The sequence below is a fragment of the Danio rerio genome, chromosome 4, assembly GCF_049306965.1.
Source record: "Danio rerio strain Tuebingen ecotype United States chromosome 4, GRCz12tu, whole genome shotgun sequence".
Classification (NCBI taxonomy): Eukaryota; Metazoa; Chordata; class Actinopteri; order Cypriniformes; family Danionidae; genus Danio; species Danio rerio.
Genome location: NC_133179.1, coordinates 4,782,992 through 4,805,797, shown reverse-complemented (window position 1 = coordinate 4,805,797; position 22,806 = coordinate 4,782,992). Strand labels below are relative to the sequence as shown.

General features: G+C 37.5%; 1 protein-coding gene and 1 long non-coding RNA gene across 12 annotated transcripts in view; one reads left to right on the top strand and one right to left on the bottom strand.

Moving 5' to 3' along the window:
* Positions 1-22,806, top strand: part of ntf3 (neurotrophin 3) — an 85,173-nt gene that overhangs the window by 36,285 nt on the left and 26,082 nt on the right. For 2 of the 11 annotated variants that reach the window (XM_073945714.1, XM_073945721.1), the window contains exons 2-6: positions 3,106-3,241; positions 3,940-4,073; positions 6,827-6,903; positions 7,020-7,217; positions 8,930-8,995. Coding sequence is in view for 1 of the 11 variants with exons in the window: in NM_001327813.1 (NP_001314742.1) it covers positions 13,897-13,914 (18 nt within the window). In the remaining 10 variants the exon portion in view is untranslated. 11 annotated transcript variants of the gene reach the window in all.
* Positions 4,809-14,744, bottom strand: LOC141381574 (uncharacterized). Its single transcript, XR_012401802.1, has 4 exons — positions 14,495-14,744; positions 13,858-14,019; positions 5,794-7,157; positions 4,809-5,043 (listed from the first exon to the last, which is right to left on the bottom strand). It is a non-coding gene; the product is annotated as an uncharacterized lncRNA (long non-coding RNA).

The following is a 22,806-nucleotide window of genomic DNA, read 5'->3' as shown; positions in this document are numbered from 1 at the left end:
TATACACTATATCAATGAAGTGCTTAGTCTTTTACAACAAGTATTGCTATACATTGAGCCACTAAGCATTGTTCTTATGATGCTCTTCTACAGGAGGAAAACGTCAAATATAGTCTGTGTTAGTAAATGCAATGCTATTTAAAACATCCAGACATAACACTGTATGGCAATGTTTCAGATGACTGGTATAGAGCCTACAGCTGATCAATCTGTCAGATTCTGTAGTGCATTACAGCTCTGACGAAAAATATAAGTGATAAATTATCTTAAATAAAACTAATACATTAATAGAGATGGTATATAAGTATGTAATCTCACTCACCGGGGAAATGGAGGCCACATGAATGGTTTGGGAGCACAATTCAGTGCACACAGCATGCCATATTATCTGATGATTGCAGGAAACAATTCCAAAAGGCAATTGACGGCTTAAAGCCACATTTACATTTACTTTACATTTAGTCATTTAGCAGACGCTTTTATCCAAAGCGACTTACAAATGAGGACAAGGAAGCAACTTACAAAACTATAAGAGCAACAATGAATAAGTGCTATAGGCAAGTTTCAGGTCTGTAAAGTCTAAGAAGGAAAGCATTAGTACTTTTTTTTTTTTTGTTTTTTTTTTGGGTACAGTTAATGTGATATCCAGAGAGGCAATTGCAGATTAGGAAGTGAAGTGGAGATAAAAACAAAACCGAAGTACGATATATGTGCAGTGTTCAGCAGCTAATCAGCCGGAATCAGCTGAGGTGAAGTGACGGTGACCAGCGAGACCTAGCTGTCACTTAAGTAGCCAAGCCCTTATTTATGCAGACTTAATAAAACTTAATATAAATGAAACGGATGACGTAAAAAAAAAATTCACCCCCCTCACAGTTGTCATGAAGGGTAAATTTAGGTATATAAACCAAAATCGTTCTTTGTACGTGGATGTAAAAAACCTTATTTCTGCTGTCATGTTAGCCATTTTAACAGTGGGCTCAATAGAAATCTGCTCTTTTATGAAGCCTGCAGAATTTCCATGAATTGCAGTTACTTCTGTATTTACTTCACGAGGGAGAGCGGAAGGTTGCTGCTTGGTTCCGGCACAAATTAAGCCCTAGTATCGGGGTTAAAAGTGTGGAGTTGGGGTGGTGGAGGCATGCTGAAGTCGAGAGAGTACAGAGGTAGGACGTGCTTGACTATTTATAGTAGTTTGGTGTTAAGCTGGTTGGATTATAGAATGATTGTCAATAATGAAATGGACTCGTCAATTCCCGAGTCGGTCCCGATTTCAGCCAAACACATCTAAAGCTTTCTCAGGAGTACTAGTGTGCTGACCTTGCCGTGTTTTGTTCCTGGTTATATCTGTATCCACGTGGGAATAAATGTATTCAAGTGAGAGTTCTTGTTATCTTGCGTATTGTATTTGAGCATATTATGGAAATACACACTTAAATGGCCTGATTAATTTTCAGGGTAATTGACTTTGAAATATTATATCGCGCACTGCCTCTATAGTGCACTGACTTTATTTTCCGACATGGCACTTGACAACAATAAGACTCTTTTGAAAGGGGCCAATGGAAAACCCCCTCTTGCAGGCTTGATGCAGTTTCAGTGCCGCTTAACACAGCGAGCTAACATTCCCCAGCGGGCTCTGACCGCCGCGTTATCTGTCTCTTGTGTTGTAGCAGTATTGCTTAACAACTCTCGTATGGTATTTGGCTCTTATCTCAATGGGCAATCTAACCCTGTGGAGAGAGAGCACTCGGCTCCGCTCTCCCAGCAGCCCAGCAGGTAAGCTGAACCCTGGGCCTTGAGTTACGCTGCTCTCCCGGGCTCGCTTTTCAGGTCAGTGGTTGCTGCGCTGTCGGATTCGCCGCACAAAGAGTACAAGAGAGGCCCTGTCTGCAACCCCTCCACAGTCTGGACCTGGCCAGAACTCCCTGGTGTTTGTGTGAACACTGCGGTCGGGTCCGTTTGAACAGAAACACTTTAAAAGACAAAGCCAGAGGGAAGAGTTGACTGAGTGAGGATGCTCAAGGAGCTCGATGTAAAATGGGAGGAGAAGCAGTACGAGACCCAGGGGAAGAGAAGCGGTATGGCAAAGACTCAACACTTCCACAGGATACAAGTTAGGGAGAGTGGAGGAAAGACCTCCAGTGAACGCCTAAGTGTGAGAACAAAGTAAATAAATGAGGAGAGGCAGGAACAGGGAGGCCCCGTCCACCTACATTTCCACAGCTGCACCAGACATGACTCTTAAACGGGAAGGTTCTTTATTGGCATCAAGGGCACTTTGGTTTACAGGCTCTTTATAAATCGAATTCTTCATATTATTCATAAACCAAAAGTGATTCTTCTACACTGAAAAATTATGGTTGTTTATTGGCATCAGTGCTTCACTGCATCAAAGTTTCTTTACATTTATTAAAATGTTCTTCATACTAAGAATCTTTCCTAGTTTCTAAATCTGCCTTGATGTCTCTGTGCATCCATGGAACCTGCAAGATCCAAGGAAGCATTCAGTTTCACAAAAGGTTCCAGAAGCTGTTCTCTACATTACAACCCAGGCTTGTTCCTATTAAGTACCCCTATTTAAGATTCTGAAGAACAAAATAGCAGCAGCTACTTTTTTTTTTTCCGCGAATCCACTGTGTATGCTTTTTGAGATCTCAAACTTCTACCGTGAGTGCCATTCTTGCTAGCTTTTCTCACGTAAATCCACCAGAGACTGCTGTCGACTTACTGACTGACCAACTGACCAATTCACCCCCCCCCCCCCCAAAAAAAATCAACCAATAGTGTTTTAAAAAGCACCGATTGACCCACCAACGCTTCCCAAAGATGGGTTGCGGCTGGAAGGGCATCCACTGCGTAAAAAATGTGCTGGATAAGTTTGCGGTTCATTCCGCTGTGGCGACCTCAGATTAATAAAGGGACCAAGCTGAAAAGAAAATGAATGAATGAATGACCCGCCAACCCACTTCCCTAAACCCAACTCACAGTGTTTTAAAAGCAATTCAGAAGAAAGAAAAGCCCCCTTAATTTTACCACATTTTCAGATTTTACCACATTCTCACCATTATTTACCTGTTTTTTTATTTTTTGTTTTTGTCTTAGATGTTTTCTGGAACCGTTCTTCACTGGACTCGAACCCCATTGACTCAGTCAACTCTGCTCTGCATCTCAAGTCCGCCGACCTACATGTCGAGCTACTGGACAAACTGGTAACAGTGGGAAAGCCATCCATACGAAGGTAAGCGGTCAGCTGGTAAGCATGAAAAGGAATGGTGTCATACTTTTCTGTAGCGTTTGTTTAAAGATGAAATACAGACATACGTAGTTTAATCCATAGTTTAAAAAAAAAAAACACCCAAATTTTAATCCGAAGACCAGTTTGGCTAAAATATCTGACACTGCTGTATTCATCCATTGGTGTTTGGGGTTGGTTGGGGTGAGCTAGCAATTTTGGTCCTTAACAGAACTGTTTAATTCATAGTTTTTTGGTCTTTTTTAAACACCCGATTTTTATTCTGAAGACCTTTTTGGCTAGTATATCGGGCATTCATTTAATGGTGTTGGGGTGAACTACCAATTTCAGTCCTTTACAAAAATTTGAGTCCACAGTTTAACAACTCTTTCTTTGTGTGAAGTTCTCTTTGACTGGTATAAATGCCTTCATTCAGTGGTGTTTGGGGTTGGTTGGCGTAACCAACTAATTTGGACCCTTTACAGTACTATTTAGTCCATAGTTAAAAGAGAAAACTTTTTTTTAGTGTGAAGAACTCTTTGACTGGTATATCTGGCTCTGCTGTACTCATTCAGTGGTGTTTGGGGTTGGTTGGGGTGACTGTTGCAGTCGGGCAGAAACTCGATCTGACCTACAGCAGCACTCCCTCCTCCCTCCTCTTTCTTTCAGTCTCGCTGATACGTCTTTCCCACCTTTCCCTCTAGCCATGGCTTACTATGACGAGGGGCAGAGATCAACACCCTGATAGTCTCAGAGCCAGGTGGAGGACACCCCATCTATCACAAGAAAACCACTTCAGTGATGCCCGAACAGGACAACAGACCCATTGTGGGTGCAGGTGAAAGTGCTGAATGCGCAAACGGAAGGAGCGTGTAGAAAAGTTCCTGTGGTCTGAAATGTTTACTTGGCCACCTATTGTTTATGCTTGTTCAACCATAGTACATACAGTACACTTCCAGCGAATCTACTTATATGAATAAGTTACGTAAGGGCTTCACAGGAATTCACAAGGAAATCAGATCTTTAGCACATAAATCTCTCTATACTTCTTAATTACTCATTCGTGTAATTCCTAAAATCTCTTTCCTACTAGTGTAGATACAAAAAAACAACAATGTAGTGCAAACAGACCATCACACTTGAAAATGCATGTGTATTAATATTGGCAATTTGCACAGGACACATAATTTATTGGTGACGTAAAGATACTCAAACAGCCCCATGTTTTGATGTGCCTGGTTAAAGAGCTGTCTGCTGGAGATTTACTCCACGGGTGATTCAAAAGGCTCCCCGTCATTTAAATGAAATAATAAGCATACTTTACAACAGGGAACTCCTTTAACCAACCGCAGGTGCCGGCATTGTTCCTCCTCTGTCGTGTCTCTTTGTGTGGCGCTGTTTGAAAGGGCAGCAGTAGCCGTGTATGCTGAGGTTAGCAGAGCCCGCTGTATGCCAGTAAGGTGTGCCCTGCATTCCTCACAAACAAAACACACACATACACACACCACCTGGACAAACCACTCGGCATGCTTGTAAAGCATTTTGTACAACTTTAAGGCTGACAGCATTGGATAAAGGAGCGATACACTCGTCTTTAATAGTGGCTTCAGAAATGGAGTTACTCATCTCTAGATCAACCGGTACAATGAAAGACACAAATGTATTTTATTCAAGGTCATCAATGATGCTGCAATGTACTGTAACACACACACTTATGCTGAGTTCAGACTGCAGGATTTTCGAAGTAGTCGTGTCGCAGGTGTTTTCACACTGCATGACTATCTGGCATGGTTTCAGCTACGTTCATTCTTGCATGGCGGGCGCCACACCAAAATTCATCCCGCCGCGGCTTCATTACAGCTTCTTATTAATTCAAAACATTCATTAATTGTTGTTGTTTTTAATAGCGGGTGATAATCGTACCAAAACGTATTCAAAGGTAAGGGAATTAGGCCTATAACAGCGCAAACTTTTCTGTTACCGTAGGGCTGTGCGCTATTTGTTTAACACTTTAAGGTGACGTGCTGACAGACTCACTGACTAACTGACCGGTGCGCGATGCGTGAGGCCATCAAACATGACGTAGCTTTCAGTTAAGATCAACACAGTTTCCATAACAACACTTTATTTATAGATAAAGGTCTGTGGTTCTGCATACAAATACTTTAACGTTATCTTGCTTGAGTAGTTTATTGCCGTTTCACTTTACCTCAGGACGCATTAATACCGATCTGTAGGTCTATTGAAGACATTCATAAATATTCCTAGCAAATCTTATTAATGTTGGAGACATTCTTACTATATATACGCACTAAATCACACTTCAACAGTGTTTATTTGAGAGCGCGCATGAAGTTCTGCGCTTGAGCAGCGTGTTTGAGGGCGTGCAAGGAGTTTTGTGCACGAGCAGAGGAAATCAGCGCACAAGCATTACATAAATGCGGCCCCGACGTGCGCTCACCACATTTCTCCATTTGTCATTGAAATACCAATAGGTAGTTGGTAGATTTGTGTAAAAGACCTGCTGTCACAGCTGGAAAAAATCCTATAGGAAACACTGTCTGGGATAGCGTTTCGTCGCTGCTTTGTTTACACTGTAGGATGGGTCGGTGACAAAGGGTTTCACACTGCATGACTTTAAAATAGGAAGAATCGCTGACAACTTTGGTTGTACGATGTAGTTTTCAGACCAAGACAAACACATGCAAGAATTGACATGGAAACAATGCAGGGTCACGTAGTATATCTTTTGTTATTAACTACATAATGAGAAAGAAGCCTTTAGTGGGGTAGAAAATGTACTTGTTTTGCTGACCTGGCCTTTGAAGGGAATAAGCAATTTCTCCTTAACTTTCTTTCTGTTTGGACCCGAATGTGATAAAGCTCAAAATATTGCACATAGACATGTTCAAGATGATCTCATAAAGGCAAGCATCAGAATAAGAAAGAAAAGCAGCTCTGAAGATGCCAGATGGGCTGGTCTGAGAATTTCAGAAACTGTTGCTCTACTGGGATTTTCGCATACAGTACACCCATCTCCAGGGTCTATAGAGAGTTGTTTGGATGAATAAAACATCCAATGTAAATGCCTTGTTGATGGCAGAGGTCAGATGAGAATGACCAGACTAGTTCAAACCGATGCAAAGGCAACATTAACTCAAAAAAACTACCGATGTCTGTTGAAGAGTGATTCTGTAGAGTGAACAAACACACAAAACCTTGAAGAAGATGAACAAGGAATGGAGGAAGAAGAAGAAGAAGAAGTGCACACCCATGATAAGTGGGTATTAATTAACCTGTTGATTTTGATTTCTGCACAAGTGGTAGATGTGGGTTGAGGAATTGCCAGATTGAGGTAAAAACGCTTCGAGATTTGAATACTTCATCACTTGCGTGAGGTAATGAGCTTCATACAAGATTTGGTAACTTGACAAACAGGGACAAATGGGGATTTTTTGTAACTAGATTGGGCTGTACAAATTATAGGAGTTTCCTGGGAGAATTACAAATCAGGAGGGTGGCAGGAAATGGGTGTGAAATACGGGATTCTCCCGGGAAAACGTGTTGGCAGGTCTTAATTTCTGCTTTCAGATTCTGGGGGTCAGAACTTGGCATACGACATGACCGCATGGATCCATCCTGCCTTGCATCAGTGGTTTAAATTATTGGTATGGTGGATTTCCTGGAAGCTTTTGGATACCAGTTGAGCATTGGTAAAATCTCAAACAAGTATTGTTGCTAACCATACAATCCATCCTTGCATAAATGAATTCACAACCACCAGTTCTTAATCCAATCGAGCAGCTTTGGAAAGTGATTCACATCCTGGATGTGCAAACAATGGTGATACAATCCTGGACTTGAGGATCTATGATGAGTCTTCCCAGAGCCTTATTTTTGCTCTTCCTCTTCTGCTTGATGTCTAAAAAGACAAAGAAACACATTCACCTGTCAACAGGAAGTTTACACCAAGTTTCAACAGGTAAGTCTTTTTAGTTTCTCAATGGCGTTTGATTGAAAGTGAGTTCTGTAAATGGTTTTGTTCATCATGACCCTTTTCCACAGCCTTAGAGTGTCATGTGACATTTACGGCTTGTTTGATTGGCTCAAAAAGCTCAAGGCTCAGTGTAAGGTAAACAGTTTTTCTAGTCTGCATTATGAATAGCTATGGATCTCCTCGTGACTGTTGACAGAGCAAAGAAAGGAAAGTTGAAAAGGTTGAAACATGGGAGGCACGGTCACATGAGGAGAAACATATCCGCTTGGCCTTATACTGTATTTTTCTGTTTGCATTGTTTGTGTGCATTTCCTGCACAGTCAATCTACTGTATGTATCAAGGTTGCACAAACATTTCCTTATGAAGGGCAAAAAAAACAAACTTTATTGAGGCTAGTGGGCCAGATCTAAACATAGTTGCTATGGGTAATTTCCTAATTTATTTAATAATAGTTAAAATGACTATACAACTCTGTTTATATTAACCAATACAGTATTTTTTTTACATTTTATGTTTAACATATTGTAGTAAAACAAAGCTATTTAATTTATAACAGAGATAAACTAGTTTTTGCCTTGATTTGCTTGCCAATGTCTTCTAAATAGTCCTCTATATGTGATAGTATTTACATTTAATTGAAACATTTAATTTATATTTGCTTTTTTGGAGCTAAAAAGGTTACATCGAATTAGAAATTATGATCTCTGTTTTAAAGGCAATCACTCCAACTCTCTAGATCAGGGTTCACCAATCTCGTTCCTGGAGGTCTGATGCCCTGCAGGGTTTAGCTTAACTTGCGTCAACAAACCTGCCCGGGTGTTTCAAGTATACCTAGTAAATTTAAGCGAGAACAGCAGGCGCGAATAGCACTTGCGAGAGAAACTTGAGATCTGAAAAAGTGTACGCAGTGGCCTCTGGCGGATTCGAGAAAACAAAAACTGCAAAAAAACATAGCTCCTCGGACATATTTGGCGCTCTCCAGAAATGTATATAGAGGTACGTTTTCAGTATGAGACTAAATCAGGGATGTCCAGACTCCTGCGTCCTGCAAAGCTTAGTTCCTTCCCCAATCAGACACAGCTGCCCTAGCTAATCAAGCTCTTACTAGGGAGTCTAGAAACATCCTTGCAGGTGTGTTGAAGCAAGTTGGAGCTAAAGTTTGCAGGACACCAGCCCTCCAGGACCGAGTTTGGACACCCCTGGCCTAAATTGATTGCATTTCACACAGACAAAATCAGCCTGTTTTCTTTTCCTCAGATATACATCACAATAGGAAACAAAAGACTATTGCAACATTGTGGAAAAATGCTAAACTCTTCCTGTTAGTCATCTTTTTTCTCTTTTTACATGCCTGCAGTCATATATATACAGCTTATGGTTACCATATGTAAATCGGACAGTATCATTCCGTAGCTCTAAGTTTTATTGTCGAGCATCTACAAAACTCAGACTTTATCTGATGCATTACCTGAATGAAAGCAAAGTGTTCCTGAATTGATATAAAAAGCCCCTAGAGGAAGAATATCCTGTCCTTTTGCAATCATGCTATCACTGTTTCCTCAATGTTTTTGGTTTAAATGGAGATGAGTTCATTTGTGAAATATTCACATATTTTAGTGTCCTGATTTGAGGCACCTCGTTTTAGTTGGAAAAACGTCTCTCTTTTGCTCTCACTCTCACCCTTGATGTCTTATAGTCATCAAGAAAGAGGAAGAAACACATCCTCACCTGTCACCAGGAAGTTCACAGCAGCTTTTTACAGGTAAGCTCTTTTTTGAGTTTCTTTACTTTTAGTTTTGCTTGGTTATGACACTTTTAGTTCTTTAGAGAGTCACGTGACACTTTTAGACTCGTGTGATTGGCTCACTTTCAGTCAAGGAAAGTTTCAGAAATGATTCTGCTTTGCATTATTAATAGCTTTGGATCGCCTCGTGACTGTTGACACAGCAAAGAAAGCAAAGTTGAAAATGTTGGAACATGGGAGGGACGAGAAACATATCCGCTTTGCCTTATACTGTATTTTTCTGTTTGCATTGTCTGTGTGTGTGTGTGTGTGTGTGTGTGTGTGTTTGTTGCTCAAAGGCAACCTTAAGATCCCTATATGTCATCACTGTAATGCCTAAAAACTTCAAAACGTCGTCCTACACAAACATCTCCAACAAAAAGTCAACCGTCAGAAGAATAGAGCGGATTATGGAGGGTTGTAGAGAGTTTCCTGTCCCAGCCCTTTTATAAAACCACTGGAGAACTCTTATAATATGCATTTACTAGACAGTTTCACCTAATGATTATAGAGTTCTCCACTGGATGCCCGTGAGCAAACACTGCGCATTAATTTTTCAATATTTACTCCTCAGTTGGCTGCCATACCTAGTCATTAGGATCTTTTGAATGCGTTTTTTACTGCAATTCGAGGACATGAGAAAGTATGCAATTTCTTTCTCTCCATAGGAGGTTTCTTTTGTAACCCGACAAATATGAAGTATGAAAGTGATAATATGCTGCTGCAATTGGCTGATTTATGGAATGTCTGTAAAACTATATCGAAAAAATGGGTCAAACATGAGACGTTTCATTTTGGTGGGTCAAACTCAGATTATCAAAGTGTATTTATTCAGCCTGATCTCACGAGAAAATGTAAGTATTTTACATTTTGCCACTTTAGTGGCTAATACCTTTTTAAAAAAGAGGCGTGGCACCTAACCCCACCCCTAAACCCAACCGTCATTGGGGGATGAACAAGTCGTACTAAATTGTACGAATTAGATCGTACGAATTCATACAAATTAAGCTACGGTCACATTACAGTTTGTGTGTGCAAAATTCTGTCGTACGGCGCTGCGAAAGGGGATGGGATTAAACAAGCTTATTAGACATTTAAAAAAGCTAGTAATTGCTCAATTTTTTTAATTTCTGTCCAGAGATGTCATGTTTTGATCCTCGATTGTTCTCACGCAGTCAAGTGATGCGATTTCGCAGGTCACAGTTCACCAAGCTTGAACTTTGCACCGCAGTAACCTGCGAAACTTGACGCATGACCCCGCATTTCCGGTCTGACGCATTCGCGCGCATATGAATGGAAGTCTATGGAAGGAAAAGCCCAGTGTGACCTCAGCTTTAGCCACTAAATCAAAAAGTTACGAATCGCCATGAGATTGTGTTGATTTATTTACATTGAACGCATACTAAATGGAAGTATTTGCTTTAAAGGAGACCTATTGTGTCCCTTTTTACAAGATCTACAATGATGGTCTGAACCACAGGTGTCAAACTCCGTTCCAAAAGGGCCGCAGCTCTGCACAGTTTAGTTCCAACCCTAATTAAACACACCTGATCAATTGGGTCCTTCAAGCTTGTTTGAAACCTACAGGTTAGTGTGTTGGAGCAGGGTTGGAACTAAACTGTGCAGGGCTTCGACCCTCCAGGGATTGAGTTTGACACCCCTTATGCAGACGATATTCAACTTTACTCTGTATGTACACCTACTTCATCCACCCAAATAGACAATATCTCTGCTTGTGTAAAGAATATTAATGATTGGCCTACCTCAAATTCTCTGAAACTCAACATGGACAAAACTGAGATGATTTTCATTAGCACCCCAGCACTTACCAGCAATATTTCCAGCAGTTTCTCCTGTGAGATTGCTGGCTCTCACATTAAAACATCTACTTCTGTAAAAAAATGCAGGTGTAATCTACGACTCCACACTCTCTTTTCAGTCTCACATTAAATCTGTTCTTAAATCTGCATTCTTTCATTTACGTCGCATTTCCCAACTGCATCCCTTCATCAGTAGCAAGGATGCTGAGACGATCATCCATGCATTTGTCTCCTCACGCATAGACTACTGTAATGCCCTTTTCATTGGTCTGCCTGCCAGCCTCATCTCCAGATTACAGTATCTTCAAAACTCTGCAGCTAGAATACTCACTCATACCAAACGTTCTGCTCATATAACCCCAATCTTGGACGACCTCCATTGGCTCCCAGTTGCATACCGCATTAAATTTAAAATTCTCCTCCTTGCATTTAGATCCCTAAATAGCCTAGCTCCCTCATCTGCAACTGCTTGTCCCCTACACCCCAACTCGTTCATTACGTTCCGCTGACTCTGGCCTTCTCGCTGTCCCTCAGTACCGCCTCTCTTCAATGGGGGGCAGATCATTTAGTGGTATTGCACCCAAACTCTGGAACTCTCTACCAGGCTCACTCCGCTCTGCTAACAATATCTCTGAATTCAAATCCTTACTTAAGACTCACTTATTTTCTGAATGCTTCACTTCTATCTGCCAAACTGACCACTTTGTCTGATCCACCTGCGCTCTGCTCATTTGTCTCCTAGATCTTGTTTGTGTAATTCCAGTTTGTTATATTTGACTTCCTGTATGTTCGTTTATCTTTTTTTTGCACTCTTTGTAAAGTGGCCTTGAGCTCTGGAAAGGCGCAATATAAATAAAATTATTATTATTAAGATGTAACAAAAATCTCTAATGTCTTTAGTGTGTGTGTGTGAAGTTTAAGCTCAAAATACCACACACATAATGTTTTATAATGCTTTAAATCTGCCCCTTTTAGGCTTCAATAGTAATTGTGGCATTTTTGTGACTGTCGCTTTAAATTCAAATGAGATTTTTCAAAATAGGGCGGAGCTACAGCATAGCATAGTGGCAGATTCAACAACAAGGCTGATGTCCTATGCTAATGAAGGAGAGTTTGTCACTAGTGGGCGGGGCTTTACCCCTCTAATGACACGTACAAAGGGAGAATGTCAATCAAAGTGTTTCTGCAGACTGATTTTATCATGGGGATTAGAAACATTTAAATTAATACATTTTTACTATTTTGATCTGGTTATATTCACATACTGTAGCCACACGGCTGTGTTTAAACCCCTTATAAAAGTGATTTTTGCATAATAGGTGCCCTTTAATGTTACGAATAAGTAAAATAATATATTAATGAGCATTTTAGGGCTGCGCATGTGAGCCCTTTAAAATTACTCAGAATATGCCTGACATATTTCAATTGACAAATAAACAATTGTTACATGACTGACACTTAGTTGGTTGCACATCATGATTTTGCCAAGTAGGATGTGATCCTGAACGAACATTTATGTTGATACTAGAGCAGGCCCGTAGCCAGCCTGGTGAAAGTGTTGGTTCTTTTTTCTATTTTTTCATTTTATTTGCCTCATTTTCAAAGTGCCTGTTAAAGGGATAAAATGAAAGTTACCAATGCATGAATGGCGTTGGAGAAAAGTCATTGTCTTTACACATGTTAGTCCAGTTAACAACTTTATCTTAAGAGAATGATCACAAAACGCTCAGAAATATTAAACGTAGAACATTATTAAGTATACAAATAAATAAAAGTCACTTTAATTCCAACAATTTGCCCTTTGTGTACAGTAAAGCGCCTGTTAATATGGAATACAATGAAAGTTACCAATGCATGAATGACTGTGGAGAAAAGTCGGTCTCTACATGCAGTTGAAGCCACAATTATTAGCTTTGAATTTTTTTTTCTTTTTTAAATATTTTCCAAATTATGTTTAACAGGGCAAGGAAATTTTCACAGTATGTCTGATAATATTTTTTCTTCTGGAGAAAGTCTTATTTGTTTCATTTCGGCTAGAATAAAAGCAGTTTTTAATTTTTTTAAACATCATTTTAAAGACAATATTATTAGCCCTTTTAAGCTGTCAATTTTTTTCAATAGTCTACAGAACAAACCACTGTTATACAATGACTTGCCTAATTACCCTAACCTGCCTAGTTAACTAACCTAGTTAAGCCTTTAAATGTCCCTTTAAACTGTATAGAAGTGTCTTGAAAAATATCCAGTAGCATAGTATGTGCTGCCAACATGGCAAATATAAAATAAATCAGTTATTAGAGATGAGTTATTAAAACTATTATGTTTAGAAATGTGTTGAAAAAATTCTCTCTTTGTTAAACAGAAATTGGGGAAGAAAATGAACAAGGGGTTTAATAATTCAGGGGGGGCTAATAATTCTGACAATTAGCACACAAACATTAAGTGCAGATCATTATTAAGTATAAATATAAATAAAAGTCATTTTAATCTTAACAATTTGCCTCTTGTGTACAGTAAAGCATGTGCTATTATGGATTAAAATGTTACAAATGCAAGATCCTCTGAAGAAAAGTCGCTCGCTACATATTTTACAGTAAACGACTTCATCTTCATCGAAAGCTTACAAAGATTAAGAGCAGAACATAATACAAATACATAAAAGTCGTTTTAATTCCAACAATTTGCCCATTGTGTACAGTTAAGAGCGTGTTAATATGGAGTAAAATGAAAGTTACCAATGCATGATGGACTGTGGAGAAAAGCATCACTAAGCAGAGCAATATAAAAGCCATCTGTCCATGCTGGACGTGCACGGGAGAGTAGAAGATTATGTGCGTTGAGAGAGAGAGAGAGAGAGAGAGAGAGAGAGAGAGAGAGAGAGAGAGAGAGAGAGAGAGAGAGAGAGAGAGAGAGAGAGAGAGGTCTGCGCGCTGCACTAGTCAGTGTGAGACTCTCAGCACGCACCGCGCGCTTTTCTATCTGGAAACTTACGACAAAAGGATTCGTTATAAACTCCATTACCTTCATGTCGGCTCTGCTGAATATTTCCTCACCGATGCTATGGTTACCTTTATTACGGTATGTATCCTTTAAAAGTTTGTTTGCTGGGATCGTCTGTTTGCTGGGAGTCTGGAGCGCTCCTGGCACCGTTGCGCATTTACGCTGCTTCCCAAGTGCAATTTACTGGTGGAAAAAGTGCACAGAGTGGGGAAAATGAAAATGCATGTCAAACAAGGGGGGAAAACACGGTGTAATTTTGGGATAGAATCCAAAAATGTAAGCCTTAAAGCGTATGTGGAACTTTTGGTGCATTTGGGAAGAATGTGAGCTGCTATGCGCCTCTCGCGCCTCAGGCTTGAAAACCAGTACGGGCAAATTCACTTCTCAACTTTCAGGGATTGCTCTTCTCTTTATGCACAAAAGACAATAGACGATCAAAACTATTTTTATTTTTTTTAACATTATTTTAAAAGCCTAACAAATTATAAATGAAGCGTAGTTTTTAATATATGGCTGTAAATGCAAGCATCGATTTTTTTTTGTTTTTGTGTATGCAGTCTTAAAAATGAAGCTTGCAAAATAGTTAGACCACTGTATTAATAATTTCCTAAGAGAACTTTAGTGTGCGTTTTACTAAACCAAAGGGAATTTTACGCACTGGAAAGTTTCCATCGAAGTTCTCCATGAAGCTTTTTAAAGCGTGTGCGATTTGGAAAAGCTGATAAAAACAGCATAAAGCGCAAATGCAGTCTACTTGGAAATACTTTGCTCTTTGGTCTTTCCTCCGAGAGCTGGCTGAGATTGGCAGACAATCCCTAAAATAGATAATCCACACAAATCTGAGCTGGAGATGCATTGAGCGAAGCCCTTCAGGTTTTGTCAGTGGCTTTTCCTGTTCGTCCACTGGCATGTGTTTTTGCGCTTGTGTGTTTGATATAGCCTTGTGTATTCCTCCAGAGTGTGTTTCTGCTTATGTTTGCCTGCTGTGCGTGTCTTGTGCTGACATGCTTCTGAAAACGAGCATCTGTCAAATAAAGGATCCGACACTGAGGCTAAAGGGTTAATGCGAATCATTCAGATTTACTAGTGAACATGTGGCAGTAGAAATATGGGACATGCGGTTTTCTTTATAGTCTGAGATTATCAGAATTTGGGATATCGCATATTTCGGTCGCTCGGTCTAATAAAGAAATTTGATACTTATTTTATTTTGAGTTGAACATTCAGTTCCAGGTTCTTTGTATTGATTTTATGTGCATAAATGGGTCAAAAACAAAAGATTTACTGTTGATGTAAATTGGTGTAACAGTAATTTATGTAGCAAAACATTCGGTCAGGCACATTTGGAGCAGGAATCATCTGATGAAATATTAAAAGACTCTTTTGACAGTGAAATGTTTCCTGGAAGAGAATGACTCCGTTAACACCAGAGTTATTTGATTCCAAAGTTAAGCGTGAACTGATAAAAAGTCCTTTCCATGGGTCAGTAAGTGGTTAAAATGTCTACTAATTGTAAGTATCTGTCATTTAAATATGTTTAGTTTAGCAACATCATTTACTCTTATGTACTATTTTAATAAGCACGTGTCAGAATAAGTTATGTTGAATGACGAATGAAAAATAAACTAATAGTTTAAGTGTTTTTTTTCCCCATCCTATATGGACAAATGAAATTAAATGCATGTAAACACAAAAACCTTTAGATGCAGAATTCATTTGATACATTTCATTTATTATTTGGTGAATCAAAATGGTCCTGGACATCTTATCTTTGACCAGTAACCACTAAGTTATACCAACAAACCTCAATTGTATGCATTAAATTATGCAAAAGGGTCTTTTTACAGTCAAAAATACCTTTTAGATACAGTATTCATTTAATGAATTTTGATTACATTCTATACATTTTATTTGGTATTTTTAGCATCTAAATGGTACATCTCATCTTTCACCTGTAATCACTTAGTTATACCAACAAAACTAAATTGTGTGCATTAAATTATGCAAAATTGGCTTTTAAAGGTTGAAAATGCCTTTAGATACAGAATTCATTTAATTAATTTTGATTAATTTGTATACATTTCGTTTGATATTTTGGGTTTTAAAATGGTACATCTCATATTTGACCGTAACCACTAATTTATCCCAACAAATGCATTGAATTGTGCAAAAATGCCCTTTTAGGATAAAAAATAAAATTATATACAGTATTCATTTAATACATTTTGATTCATGTGTATGCATTTCATTTAATATTTTGGGCATTAAAATCGTACATCTCATCTTTGACCTGTAACCACTAAGTTATACTAACAGTACTAAATTGTATGCATTAAATTATGCAAAAGTGGCCTTTTAAGGTCAATTATATCATTAGATACAGTATTTATTTGATCGATTTTGATTCATTTGTTTGCATTTCATTTAATATTTTGTGCATCAAAATGGTACATCTCGTCTTTGACCTGTTACAACCAAGTTATCCCAACAAAACTAAATTTTATTGTTTGATACAGAATTCATTTGATAAACTTTGATTAGTTTGTATACATTTCATTTAATATTTTGGGCATTAAAATGGGACATCTCATCTTTGACCTGTAACCACTAAGTTCTACCAACAAAACAAAATTGTATGCATTAAATAATGCAAAAATGGCTTTTTAAGTTCAAAAATACCTTTAGAGACAGTATTCATCAGATAAATGGATTACAGTGTTAGTTCGATAAATTCTGATTCGTTTGTATGCATTTCATTTGGTATTTTGGGCGTCCAAATGGTACAACTCATTTTTGACCCATAACCATTAAGTATTTCCAACAAAACGAAATTGTATGCATTAAATTATGCAAAAGTGGCCTTCAAAGGTTGAAAATTTCTTTAGATACAGTATTCATTTATTGAATTTTGATTAAGTTGTATATTTCATTTGGTATTTTGAGCATCCAAATGCTACATTACTAAGGTATGTCAACAAAACGAAATTGTATGCATTAAATTATGCAAAAGTGGCCTTCAAAGGTTGAAAATTTCTTTAGATACAGTATTCATTTATTGAATTTTGATTAAGTTGTATATTTCATTTGGTATTTTGAGCATCCAAATGCTACATTACTAAGGTATGTCAACAAAACTAAATTGTATGCATTAAATTATGCACAAATGGCCTTTAAAAGTTGAAAATTTCTTCAGATACACTATTCATTTATTGAATTTTGATTAAGTTGTATGTTTCATTTGGTATTTTGAGCATCCAAATGCTACATCACTAAGGTATGTCAACAAAACAAATTGTATGCATTGAATTATGCAGATTGTTTGTATATAGGTAAAAGTGGCCACTTTTACAGTGTGTTTAATTTCTCTGTAGACTTCTGCTCATGCACAATAGGTGTTTAGTCAACACAATCTCACGTCAATGCGTAACTTTTTCATTTAGTGGCTAATTTGTTTGAATTCGTACATTGTATAATTCGTACATTTTAGTGTGATTTGCTCATCACCCAATGACGGTTGGGTTTAGGGGTGGGGTTGGGTGCCACGCCTCCTTTTTAAAATCGTACAATTTCGTACGACTGAACTCATACGAATTCGTATGAATTAGCCACTAAACTGGCAAAACGTAAAATACTTACGTTTTCTCGTGAGATCAGGCTGGTTTAGTGCACTAGTTAACAAGATGACCATTTCACTTGTGTGATTTTCTCCATTATTGTGGCGTAGACACATTTCCAGGCTTGTGCTTCACCTATAGTGGATTTAAAAAAAACATATCAATCTTTAGCCAGTTGATTAGTATCCTAAAAATAATGTTGGCTTAAAGTCAAAGGGTCACTTCATCACAGGTCACTCACTTTTTTTTTTGTGGGCACTATGTTTAAACTGTGGGAAATTTGCAGTGACGTCCATATATGGATGGTCTCATCATAGAATACCTTATGTATGCGAAACCATGCAGACGGACATCTAAACAAGGTCATTTATCATGAATTCATCTTGATAAATGGGATGTTTTTATATCTGGGAAAAAAGCATGGCATGCTAGCAGACCCAACAGTCAGTAAACGCACTGACAGCCTCATCAGCACAAATGGCAGATGGCAGCCAGGCTGAAATACATCATTTATCAAGACCAAATGAAGCATTTCTTAGTAACTCTTCATTTCCTTAGCAACTTCTGATTATTGTGAAGACAACAAAAGCTGTTTATAGTTCGTGACAGCACAACAATGAACAGCACAGGTTAACAGCGCAGAATTTGTAATGGCGTATGTTGTCACGTTTACCTTATCAGCAATGATATTGTGTGACAACACTGAATGACATGATGGGTAGACTAATACTTTCATACATGCGTTGAAGGATCATATACTGGTGTTTTGACAGGAATTTGATTGTTCAATTGCGTATTTGTGCTGATAACGTTGTGAATTTTGTTTGTACAGTAGAATTTCATCTTTATTTTCAACACTGGTGATGTAGACTCTCTAGATAAATCTTAATATTTAACCAATGCTACTTCCAAGAGTCCTATAAACAGTCATTTGTGCCAGACATTATGTGGTAATGATGCTGTTTGACATGCTGTGGTTGCTATTTCAACCACATCACATCATGTCATGAAATCAGTTTGGTTTGTTGATATTTTTATTAATGTTATTAATGTTGTACACTGTAAAAATATCCATAAATTGGCAGTCTTCCATATTTTGTGATTCGTATTTTCCACTTATTATTTTATTTTCCAGATGAAGTCAGATTTAATTGTCTTTTATATAATTTCTCAAACAATATATTTTCTCAATCTACTAAAATGCTAATAAAAGCCACTTTGGAACCTGTTAATTAAAGGATATGTTTACATTGTGATAAGGAGTTAATCTGAGTTTTGTGTGTGTGTCTTTGTCATACAGTTTCATTTGGCTTAATATAACAAAAAACAGTTTAAAGTATTATGCATTATGCTCAGTATTAACTTTTTGAAGTGTTTCCAATAACAGCAAACTAGCTTAACTAAATCATAAAAGCCCACAAATAGTTTTTATTGGCTTTTTTATTGACTTGAATAATGGCATCAATAAAACTGAATTCTAACAGGCTTCATCACACAATCATGCTTTCAGACTGAAAAATATGTAGCTATGCATGCAAATTGCATATATGAAATAGACGTTTCACAAATGTAAAATATAATATTTAATAATGTACCAATCTCTTACATTTATATAGTGCTTTTCTAGACACTCAAAGCGATTTACACATGGGGGGAGGGGGGGTTGTCCTTATTGACCACCAGTGTGCAGCCTCCAGCTGGATGATGCTACGGCAGCCATATTGCGGCAGACCACAAACCAGCTGATTGGTGGAGAGGAGACAGAGCGATGAAGCCGATATGGGGATGGTTAGGAGGCCATGATAAACAGAGGCCAATGAGCATATTTTGAAAGGATGCCAGGGTTAAACCCCTAATCTTTTTTTTTTTTTTTTTTTTTTTTTTAAAGGACATCCTCACTGCAAAAAATGCTTTTCTTGCTTAGATTTTTTGTCTTGTTTCTAGTCTAAATATCTCAAATTTCTTATATCAAGAAGCATTTTCTAGACAAGCAAAACATATTGTCTTGTTTTGAGAAATAAAATGCCAATATTAAGTGAGTTTTTCCTTAAATCAAGCAAAATAATCTGCCAATGGGGTAAGCAAAATAATATTGTTTTTTCTTTTTATGTAAGATTATTTTACCCCATTGGCAGATTATTTTTCTTGATTTAAGGAAAAACTCACTTAATATTGGCATTTTATTTCTCAAAACAAGACAATATGTTTTGCTTGTCTAGAATATTCTTCTTGATTTAGGTATTTTTAGATATTTGGACTAGAAACAAGACAACAAATCTAAGTAAGAAAAGCATTTTTTGCAGCTGGGATTTTTAACAACCACAGGGAGTCAGTACCTTGGTTTATAACGTCTTATCTGAAAGACAGCCCTTAGTGACCAGTATAGAGTCCCCTTCACTATACTGGGGCGTTAGGACCAACGCAATCTCATGACAAGTCGTAACTTTTTGATTTAGTGGCTTATTCGTATGAACTAATTCATAAAATTTAGTATGTTTTGCTCATCACCCAATGACAGATGGGATTAGGGGCAGGGTTGGGTGCCACACCTCCTTTTTACAATTGTACATTTTCATACAACTGAACTCGAATGAATTTGTAAGAATTAGCCATTAAAATTACAAAGCGTAAAAGTCTTACGTTTTCTTGTGAGATCAGGCTGCTAGGACTCACACAGAACGCAGGTTGAGCGCCCCCTGCTGGTCTCACTAACACTTAAGCAACCTAGCTTTCCCATGTGGTCTTCCATCCAGCTTCAGTGGGCGACCATGTGATGTTCATCTGATTTTTCATATCATACATGAAACAATTATTTCAAAATATTTAATTGTATATAAATATTTAAACCATTGGAATATGCAGATATGCATGCTGAAATATATTAGCTATATAACAGCTAATATACTATATATGGCCTTATATCAGATTTCTCTATGGGGAAGTGTTGGAAATGTTGTGCGTGCACACATTAACCCTTCGACTACCTGCTCTAGCAAATGATTGACCATGTTTTGACTGTTTTAAATAACGACTTTAAAGTCATTTAAAGTGTGACTGTTTTAAATAATGGCTTACACACACAGCATTGCTGGTTTACAAAAAATTCTAACAAACAGAATCATGTGGTGCTACTACATTGGATTTTGGTTTTATTGTAAAAAAAAAAAAAAAAAAAACAGAAAACATGTTGGATCTGAAGAATTTTATGGCAAATTACAAAAAAATAAAGATGAATTAGCATTATTTTTTTATTATGAATATATTTAAAAAATATATATATTTTTTAATTAATATTTTAAATATTTTTTGATTTTTCATAGTAAATATATATTAATCCCGGTACTTTTAACATAAACTGACATATCTATCATTTAGTAGAGGTTGATATTTTAAAAATTATGGGATGTGTTGAAAAAAAAATGCATTGAGTGTGTTAACTAGCAACATTTGTTAAGAGTTAAAAAATGCAACCCAAACATTTTTTTCTTGGCGGGGCATTCAAAAGGTTAAAACAACAAAAATGATATTGTTAGAAATAATATATATTGTGCAGCCTTATTTCTTTAAGATCTATTCTTCCATTTGTTTTAACATAATGATAAAAGCTTATGTTGTGTCTTAAAAGCACAGTTTACCCAAAAATGTAAATGATGCCATCGTTTACTCATCTTTCAAACCTGTTTGAGTTTGTTTCCTTTGTTGAACTGGAAGGAAGTTATTTGGACAGGAAGCTGGCAGCCATTTACCACCATATTATTATTATTATAACCCTACTGTGGATTTTAATGGCTACTGTTTTCCAACATGTCTTCCTTTGCGTTCATAATTAATTGCAAAAATGATCTGAACCACTTAGGCTGAGTGAATATAACATTTGGGTGAACTATCTCTTTAAGTATGCCTGAAAATTTTCCCAAAGTCTTTCTGTAAGTGTTATGAGTTCAGATGCATTAAACATGAAGCTGCGGTAGACATTTCAACCTCTCAGAGTTGGGAAGTGGGTTCACCTTTTGTAGTTTGTATCTTTGACAAAGTGTTGCTGCCAGCTGCCAAACAGCCATCGATCGTTACATCAAAACAAAAATCCAGCATGATCACGTTACCGACTCCGAGATGCGTTAATTACACTAACTGTTGTGTTTGGCGGTGCCATGTCAAACCTAGAGCACGTTTGTTTTTCTATAAAAAGCCAGGCTAATCGCTAATGACTTCCAGACTTTTTTTTACGCTAATAGTCTGAGTTCAGTTTTATGGCATCGTGCTTTAATAAAGACACCTGACTTTTGGGTTTTACTTGCAATTGTTATAATGGGCTGATATTCACTGCTGACTCAGCAAAATCAGCTGTTGTGAGGATATGGAAGGCCAAATGTTCATGCAATTCAAGCTGCATTTCAATTTACAGTAAAGTCAAATTAACTTTTCAAGTCATCTCAACTTAAATCAATCAAACTGGCTAAAAATATGAAGGTAAACATCATATAACTATATTAAAAACATTAGTTGAAACCTTATTAACTTATTAAAATAAGTAAAATATATATATTTGTTGTCTTGATTTTTTTTTGTCATGACCAACATGGAGACTAAAATGGCCAGTTTTGAATCTTAAAGAGCAGCTCATATGGTATTTTAAAGAGTCTTCCCAGCAGGCAAACAAAGTATTTTGGTTGCGATGTCAGGTGACCAAAATTTAATGTCAATTTTCTGGCATTAGCTGACATCTAATACCGACGCCAGCTGGTGTTGATATTTGGTTTTAGGGTGTGGCATCAACTCACCAAAATCCAACATCAGCTTACCGTCTTGTTATGACATTCATACAATGTCAAAGTCAAACATCAGTAGACATTTATCTTTGGTTGGTTTTTGTTGTGTAATAAACTTGATTACAGGTTGGAGTCTGACCTCAAACTGACGTTGGGTTCTGACTGCAATCCGATATTCATATATAACCAAAATTCAAAGTTAGATTAACGTTGGAGTCCAACGTCTATTTTACGTCTGTGTGATGTCCGGTGCCTGCTGAGGTAACACTGGAGTCCCGTACAACTGGTATAAATGTGTCCAAAATCAGAAAACATTGTAATTTATTCAGGATGTGCATTTAATATCAGAATCTATAAACCCCTCCCTCTTCAACAAGCCAACTTTGCTTTGATTGGCCAGCTGGCCAAAGTCTGTTGTGATTGGTCTTTTCATATGAAAGTTTACCATTAAAGAGTGTTCATATGTTGTGGGTAGGTGGGATTATGCAAATGTGGTACTTTGATCTTAATAGATTGGTATCAAGCGAAAGAAATTGTTAAGGCGATTCAGAACCGACTCTTTCATTTGAGAGATGATAGCTATGTCC